The sequence below is a fragment of the Aythya ferina genome, assembly GCF_964211825.1.
Source record: "Aythya ferina genome assembly, chromosome: 3".
Classification (NCBI taxonomy): Eukaryota; Metazoa; Chordata; class Aves; order Anseriformes; family Anatidae; genus Aythya; species Aythya ferina.
Genome location: NC_140298.1, coordinates 118,764,000 through 118,772,635, shown reverse-complemented (window position 1 = coordinate 118,772,635; position 8,636 = coordinate 118,764,000). Strand labels below are relative to the sequence as shown.

Below are 8,636 nucleotides of genomic sequence, written 5' to 3'. Positions count from 1 at the left end.
GTGGGCTAGAAGCTCTCAGGATATCTATTTCCCATTTCTGGGGCATTTTCATGGGATCCTGGAATGGTTTGGGTTGGAAGGAACCCTAAAGACCACCCAGTTCCACCCCCCTGCCATGGGCAGGGACACCTCCCACCACACCAGGCTGCCCAAAATCCCTTCCCACCTGGCCTTGAGCACCTCCAGGGCCACCAACCTGACCCAGTCCCATCCCTAAATCATGTCCCCTAGTGCCACAGCCACGTGTCTTGTCCCACATGGCCCCAAGCCAGCCCAGGACCTTTAAGCTCCCTGCCAGCCCAAACCATTCCACGATTCTGGAATTAAATTCCCCGGACAGATACAGCGATTTTATCACCAGCCATCCGCAAGCAAATTGCCTGCACGACAGCTCAGGGACTGGTGGGATTTTTTTTCCCCATTTTTTTAAGAAATTCCTGGAGAAGAAGGGAACAGAACCAGCACTGGAGGTGTGCAGCTTGCCAAGGGGCTGGAAGGAAACCTGGCAGGGGGGAGCAGCCTCAAAGCAGAGTTTTACAGCCTGAGCTGCTGTTTTTTTCTCATAATAAGGGTGTTTTCAGAGGGTTTAACAGTGCTGCTGCCCCCAAAACAGCTCTGGGAACACAGATCCCACTCCTCACCCATCCTCCAGCCTGCCCCTGTCTGGGGGTCCTGCGGGCAAGTCACAGCCACCAGAGAGTGCCCGGAGACCTCAAGCACTGCTTCATCCCAGCTAAAGCCCAAGCACCCCTCCGGCAATTTGCTCTTTAATTTAGAAAGGAGTTATCGCGCCGTCTGATCCTGCTTCTGCTGGTTTCACTCCTGCAGCTGCTGTGGCTGCTTTGGGGGATTTTCAGCTGCTTCTTGAGGCTAAAAATCCGCATTACCTCCAGCCGGGTGCAAGTCTGCAGCTCCCAACTCTTTGCAACCAGCAGCACGGACTTGCGCCCAAATAAGAGTGAAAAATCCTCATGGAAATGCCTGCAAATCCATTGTTGCCTTCAGCAATCTCTGACCTTTGGTTCCATCTGTATTTCAGAGCAGTCCGGTGTTGTGATAATCCTGTCCTGTGCTGAGCGCTGCATTTTGAGGGCATTTTTGGTCACCCTGCAGTGCCGTGCTGTACGCAGCTCAGAGCATTTGCTGCTGTAGCAGAGCAAGCCAGGGACTAGAAATTAAATTCATTTAAATGGTCATTTAAATGGTTTAAATTCATTTAAATGGTAAATTTAATGAATTAAATTCATTAAAATGGGGTGAGCTGAGAAAACACCCCGGGATGCATCCATTTAAAAGAAAACATTTGAATTTTGTCTCGTTTCCTTCTGAACTGGACGAGGTGTAAATGGAGGCTAACAACAAGGTGAATTTTCAGCTCCAGCAGCCAAATATTTTCTCTCAGACTCCCGAGATGCCTCTGTTAAAATGGGGAAGTAAAACAGGGTCTGGGTGCCCGAAGCGCTTGTGGTTGCATCCCACCGCAGCATTTGGAGCCAGGGGGAGTTTTCCTTCTGACACTTGGCTTAAAGGGATTAACATTTTTGGAAAGCAACCAGCAGGCAATTTGCAAACCTTTTCCCATCCAGCCCAAACCCTCCCAAGTGAATCTGACCCCAGCCCAGAGAGCAATTGGGGTCCCCTCCCCTGGTCCCCTGCAAGCGAGGGGCACCTGCACAGCTTTGCAGCACACCTAGCCAAAGACATTACTGATTTTTCACACCAAGGTGGCTAGAATTGGTGATTTTTAGTGAACTATTTATTTATTTTTTAGGTAATTGCCCTAGGGAGCAATCGCACGGGGGTCAGGAGAGGAAGGGAGCAGCAGGGGCAAGCAGAGAGCGGGGCCATGGGACAGGAGGAAGGGTTTGCTGGTGCTGCTGTTGTGCTCCAGCCTCATGTTTTATCCCAGTTTGGGGCATTCCTGAGAAAATACGAGGCCCGAAACTCAGAGGCAGTGCATTTATGGGGACTTTGGTGTCCTGGCCCTTGTTTGCAGCTGTCCGTGTCTGCTCTTTCGGCTGAGATTCCTCTCTTGCTTTGACCTGTGGAAAGCTCCTACTGTTCTCACACCCAAATCCAGGACAACTGCACTGAAAACACAGGACTCAAATTTATTTATTTATATTTTTATTTTTTCCCTTTCAGAGCTGGGAAAGGAGTTTTTTCAGCCATGAAGCTTGGCAAGGCGCGTCCCACAAAGGATGACCATCGGAAGCAAGGTAGGTGCCGGGAGGGGAGTGTTCCCCGCTGCTGTGCTGCTTTTCCAGCATCTCCCACACCCCAGAAAAGCTCCTGAGAGACCCCACGAGGGGCTCACATTGGGCACAGCCCGTCCATAACTCAGGAACAGGGAGTGCTTGGTGCAGAAAGAAGAGATCTCCATGGGGAATTGGATGGGCTCAGCCGCCGCGGGGCTGCCTGAAACCAGACGCCTTTCTGGAGACACACGGGGGGCAGCGGTCGGAAATTCGTTGCTGTTTCCATCCAGATCGAAGATTGGGTTTCAATGGCAAAGAGTCGGGGCAGTGCCTTCTTGTGGGGAAGGAGGAAGGGACCCTAAAGCCCCCCACCCCATTGCAATCCCCTGCCATGGCCCTTGGGCACTGCCAGGGCTGGAGCACCCCCAGGGCAACCTGTTGCAGTGCCTCACCACCCCCTAATCGATGAATTTCCTCCAAATACCTCATCTAATTCTTTATTTTAAAACCATTTTCCTTGCTCCTGGAGCGAGCTGGGGGCCTGCCTAGGCTGGTAAAGAGGCTGGAAACCTGCACCCTAGGAGCAGTGTTGCTCCAGTGTTATTTTACCCCTTGCAGTCCAAGCCGTTTCTCATTTCTCGTTTTTTCCAAAGCTTGCTGCCCTCACAAAGCCGTACACAGCACGTTCCCCGGGTGGAATAAAATGCCACGTGAGGCAAACCTCCTTTTTTAATCCTTCTCGGACCGGGCTGCCTGTGAGCCGAGCCGGCGCCCGTTGTTCTCTGTGTTATCGGGGGGAGGTCGATAGGACGTATTGGTTACCTTTTTCTGCACCTTTAATTATTCACCGAGTGGAAACAACGAGAGGCATTCCTTTGTCTCCGTGTGCCTGTGCAGATGAACCCGCTGTTCTGGAGGCAGAAGACCTGGACCGAAAAGCCATGAGGCTCGGGGGGGGGCTGGACCCGGACACCATCTCCTTGGCCTCCGTCACAGCCGTAACCACCAATGTCTCGAATAAAAGGTGAGGGCCAACGTGAGCTTGTGCAAGCAGTGGGGGCACGCTGGCACAGGGGGGTAAAGGAAAAATCACGTCATCCCGTGCATTGTTGGAAATGTCCCACAAAATGTGCCGCGGTGGCTTGCAGCCCCGGGGGTTGTGTTCCTCACGTTGAAGGGTTTTCCCTGAAGATTTTAGGGCTGCCCATGCTCTGTCCCATCCGGCAGCAAGTCCACTGACTGACGGTTCCCTCTGCTCCCCCCCCAAAAAGGTCCAAGCCCGACATCAAAATGGAGCCGAGTGCTGGGAGGCCGATGGATTACCAGGTAGGCGACGGCTCTCGGAGGGGAGGATGCTCAACAGGAGGCTTTTAGGAGAGGAAGAAGCAGACCGAGAGCTTTTATTTGAAACTCCTCAGACCACAAATGTCAGCAGAGTCACTGCCTGAGGAGCAGGAGCTCCTCACCCCAGCAGGTCCCCCTTGGCTCGTGGGATGGCTCGGGGACCAGGAGGACGCGCTCTGCATTAAGCCACTTGCTGGTGTGGCTCCCCATCCTGAACCCAATCATCCTATCAGCCCAGAAAGCCCAGATTAACCCATAATAGCAGCAGCCCACCTCCAAGGCCCTAGAAGAACCACACATTTGGCTTCCCAAGGCTCATATGAGCCATATTGCTCCCATTTTTTTCACCAGTTGGAGCCGGCGTGACTCATAAGTTGGTTTCTCTCCTCATTTTCACCGAGGCGTGCCGAGTCGGCAGCAATTTCGCTTTATGTCCTGGCCTCTTGGCACAGCAACACCTTCCTGGGGACACCTCGGAAGGATGCAAAGAACAATTTTTGTGAGAGATTTATTGCAGAGCATTGCCAGATCCGCTTGTGCATCCCAGACGAGACCAAAGAGGAGAAGCAGTTAGAGCAGTATGTATGTGGAGGAGGTTTAATTAGACTCATAATGAACCTAGACCGAACAGCGAGGCTTTCGGGCAGTGAGTTTGCTCAGTTCAGGAGCAGTGCAACCAGAACATAAAGAGGAGGAAGGAAATGCAGCCAACAGACAGAAGGGACACAAGTTCTGGTTATTTCAGCACTGCCAGGAGAGGATTGCAGGACGGTGCCTTGCCCTCCACCTCAGGGGTCTCTGTTACCCTTTCTCAGCTGCCTTGCAGGAGCACTGCACCCTCTGTATTTTCTAGGAGAAGCACCTTAGGCCAGCTGGGGTGTCACCAACCAAGCCTCTCCTCCCCAAATCCCCTGTCATTTATGTTTTGTGGGAAGCAAACCCATGCTCCATGCTCTGGGGTTGAAGGATCAGGGATGCCCTGGGTCTCCTGCTCTCACCGCCTCGCAGCTCTCGGGCTTGTTTGAGCAGCTTGGTGTCTTTGGTGTGAGAAGGAAACCCCAAAACTGCCAACACTGTGATGAAAACGCTTCAAAACCAAAAAGGGAGTCCAGGAGCAGCATCTGATGCTGCCCTCGAGGGGGAAAAGCCCACAAATCCCTCTCCGCAGGTCAGCATCACCATCATCGAGGCCCGGCAGCTGGTGGGGCTCAACATGGACCCCGTGGTCTGCGTGGAGGTCGGAGAGGAAAAGAAATACACGTCCATGAAGGAATCGACCAACTGCCCTTACTACAACGAGGTGGGTCTGTCCCCCAGCGATGCTCACGGCCCCCCCCCTGTTTCTACACAGTCAATTAAATGGGATTTCTTGCCACCCGGGGTCTCTTTCTTCTGTCAGTTTTTGTCGGGATAAGACAAAATCTCAAACCACAGAGAAAAAGAAAGGGAGCCTTTGCCCTCTGGCATTTTACAAATGGTACAAAGTGATCTGTGCCGACCTCTTCTCGGTTTTTCCAAGCAGTCAGTGCTTCCTCCTGCTTGCTCGGACCGCAGATGCTGCCAGGAGCTGGGGTTTTCCTGGCAGTCTGAGCACCATAATGCTGTCTTTCTTCCCCAAAAGATCTGCTCTCCTGCCCTCACGCCTGCCTTTTCCCTTTCAGTACTTCGTCTTCGATTTCCACGTGCCCCCAGACGTCATGTTCGACAAGATCATCAAGCTGTCCGTGAGTGAGACATTGCATTGTCCTTTTTACCAGGTTTTAAGGAAAACGACCCCATTTTGCTCATGCACTGGGAATGGATGTAAGGTCCCTAACAGGAGCCGAGGTGTTCGGTCCTATGAACCTCACCCTGGTCCCTCTCTGCCACTGGCATTCAATTGCTGGGGCCACACAGCTCCACTGCCGTGTCTGCTGTGCCCTCTGTGGCTGATTGTTGTTTTTTTAGCTCACTAATTAGGAGCCCCCACATCCATCCCATGCACAGACCGGCTGTACAATTTCTCCCACAACAGGAATTAATTAGGGCACCGATTTTGATCATCCTAAAGACCTTTCATGTAAATGCCCTGGTGTCCTGTTGCCATAGTGGCTGGAAAACTGCACCTTGGTGCAAAAATTGAATTTATTTTTATTGTTTCTATTCAATCCAAATAACACAGGCTTGCAAGACTGCTAAGCAAGAGCTGCCAGCTCTGCCACTTAGGGTCCTAGTACAGACTAAGGTCCTGCACCGAGCAAGGAAAATGCATCAGCTCCCTTCCTGCCTGACATTAAACATCTGGAAAAAGCCAGGGTATGGGCAAATCTCTGATTTGTTTTCCCCTTGCCTTCCAGGTGATTCACTCGAAAAACCTCCTGCGCAGCGGGACTTTGGTAGGCTCCTTCAAGATGGATGTTGGAACCGTTTACACCCAGCCGGGTACGTGGCCACGCTGTGGGACCACCGTGCGTGCCTGTGCCCCTGAATAAACGCCTTTGTAAGGCAGCCAGGCATGCACTGTTCCCTTGGGTGATGCCAATCTCACTTAATTAGTGTCCCAGACATAAGCCAGTCACCTGTACTCCCTCTGCAGCCAAGAAAGAGCACTTGGCACCTTCAAAGGAGGTGGCATGTGCCACTTGGAGTAAGGTGGCACCTCTGCACGTGCCAGCTCTCCGCTGACCCTCTGCAGAAGCCCAGGGTTGCTTTGCAAGCAAGGCATTGACCATTCAAATAGCCCAAGGTCCTGGGATCCTAGGAGGATCTTAAAGGCTCGCATTTAAACCAAGAAAGGGAGAATGTGCAATGAAAAAGAGAAAGAGGTTGATGAGCGCTGCTGCCGTGTTGCTGGCTGCTGATGAAGCCCGCAGTGACTCAGTGCAGACGGGCCTAACGAGCGCTCCTGAAATCTGCTGTGTGATTATGGGCCTCGTTTATAGCACATCTGCTTCAGGGAAGCCTGTTTTTATAGAACTGTAAACCAGAAGTGAACGCTTTTGGCATTCTGTCCTTAAGCATGGGCAAGGAGAGCAGGCGCGGGTGGGATTAGGGAGTTGTGTAAAGGAAGTGCAGAGGGGTCCCTGGAAAGCTCATCCAGTCCACTTCTGCCTAAAAAGCCCAGTCCCTGAATCAGGGAATCGCGTTGAGCCCTGCCTGGGGGGCTGACAAAGCAAACACACACCCAGGGGACCTGTGAAATGCCTGCTCTGCACAGGAGATCATTGCCCCTCTGAGGGCTCCATGCTTGCAGCATGCCAGAGCTGAACACATCAGCATCCCTTTGGAAAAGATAGCTCCAAAATCACTGCATGAGGATGAAATCTGTCTCACAGCAGCCAGAAGGCACTTTAAGCCTTAATGACTTCGAGGCTACATCCCTCTTCAGACAGTTTATCCCATCGTTTCTCTGTCTTTAACACGAGACAGATCTTTTAATGAATTTTTCGGGAGTTTCTGCCCAAATTCCTGCTATGCTCCGTTCTGACAATGACTGTCTTGTCCCCTGGCTTCCAGAGCACCAGTTCTACCACAAGTGGGCCATCCTGTCCGACCCCGAGGACCTCACCGCCGGGCTGAAGGGGTACCTGAAGTGCGACATCGCCGTCGTAGGGAAGGGTGACAACATCAAGACTCCACACAAAGCCAACGAGACAGAGGAGGACGATATCGAAGGGTAAGGATTTGCAGAGCCAGCTTCACGCAGCCTTTCTTGGGAAAAAGGCACTTTTCGTGCCTCTTTACCTTGGGTTGTATGAGGACAGAAGCATTTCCAGATCAAAAATCAAAACCCCAAAAAAACAAAAACCAAACCAAGCCAACCAACAACAAAAAAAGCAAACAAAAACCAGGAGTGTTTAAAACATACTTCTAGCCCCAAATGTTTCAGGCTGATTAAATATCTCCATGTGCATCCACAGGCTTTAAAATCCACTTCCCAGTCTCTCACCACATGGTCAGAAACCCAGACTAGGAGCAAAATGCTGGAGGCACCACCTGAGCTGCTTCAGGTCATTGTTCTGTGTTATATTCATGTCACTTTGTCTTGGGCAGCTCCAGCAATTCCTCTAGAAATTATTTTGTCCACATCATCCCCCAAGGCTCTCATTTCTTCTCCCAGAAGAGGAAAAAATCTGCCAGTAAAAGGCATTTGGTGGAGTTCAGGTCTCACCCAAAAATGATCACCCCTTCTACTATGATAAAGGAAAGGCTCTTCTAACATCCCTTTAATATGGTCTGCTTTAGATATCTAAATTAAATGAGCTTAAATGTCCCCTAGACACCACTGACGATAATGCTTATACCCTTTGGTGGGACACAGATTGTCCCAAGGGCACCTCAATGGGCTCCTCGAAGATTTTCCTTACAAAACATCCCTCCCCATCCCAAAACAGGGTGGAGGCAGGACAGCAATAAAATGCAGAGCTGCAGAAATTGCCCTTTTTCCACCTCCTGGGGCTGGTGCTCAGAAAGTGGGGCAGCTTCTCACCCCTATTATTAGCCTCTCCTGCCCAACCTGGCCACCCAAGGGCTGTGCCCAGCCCAATTTGTGCCGTTGCAGGAACCTCCTCCTCCCAGACGGGGTCCCGGCGGAGAGGCAGTGGGCTCGTTTCTACATCAAGATCTATCGGGCAGAGGGGCTGCCCCGTATGAACACCAGCATCATGGCCAACGTGAAGAAGGCTCTCATTGGGGAGAACAAGGACCTGGTGGACCCCTACGTGCAGGTGGTCTTCGCGGGGCAGAAGGTGAGGGAGCTGCGTGTGGTACCGGGGGGTGACGTGAGCAGGAGCAGTCCTGGCACAAAGAAAACCAGGGGAGGTTTAGGTTGGATGTTAGGAAGAACTTCTTTACCAAAAGGGTTGGTAAAGAAATTTTTTGGTAAAGAATTTCTTTACCAAAAGGCATTGGGATGGGCTGCCCAGGGAAGTGGTGGAGTCACCATCCCTGGAGGTCTTGAAAAGATGTTTAGATGTAGAGCTTGGTGATATGGTTTAGGGGAGGACTTGGTGTTAGGTCAGAGGTTGGACTGGGTGATCTTGGAGGGCTCTTCCAACCTAGAAATTCTGTGATTCTGTGATGCAGAGGCATGACAAAACCACCATGTTTGCTGCA

At 51.6% G+C, this 8,636-nt stretch overlaps 1 protein-coding gene across 2 annotated transcripts in view; it reads left to right on the top strand.

Annotated features, from left to right (window-relative positions):
* Nucleotides 1-8,636, top strand: part of OTOF (otoferlin) — a 62,129-nt gene that overhangs the window by 29,918 nt on the left and 23,575 nt on the right. For both annotated transcript variants that reach the window (XM_084512937.1, XM_084512936.1), the window contains exons 6-13: nucleotides 2,146-2,219; nucleotides 3,096-3,222; nucleotides 3,470-3,524; nucleotides 4,711-4,842; nucleotides 5,204-5,266; nucleotides 5,879-5,963; nucleotides 7,038-7,197; nucleotides 8,083-8,269. In XM_084512937.1, coding sequence (XP_084369063.1) covers nucleotides 2,146-2,219; nucleotides 3,096-3,222; nucleotides 3,470-3,524; nucleotides 4,711-4,842; nucleotides 5,204-5,266; nucleotides 5,879-5,963; nucleotides 7,038-7,197; nucleotides 8,083-8,269 — 883 coding nt within the window. The remainder of the gene's footprint in view (nucleotides 1-2,145; nucleotides 2,220-3,095; nucleotides 3,223-3,469; nucleotides 3,525-4,710; nucleotides 4,843-5,203; nucleotides 5,267-5,878; nucleotides 5,964-7,037; nucleotides 7,198-8,082; nucleotides 8,270-8,636) is intronic.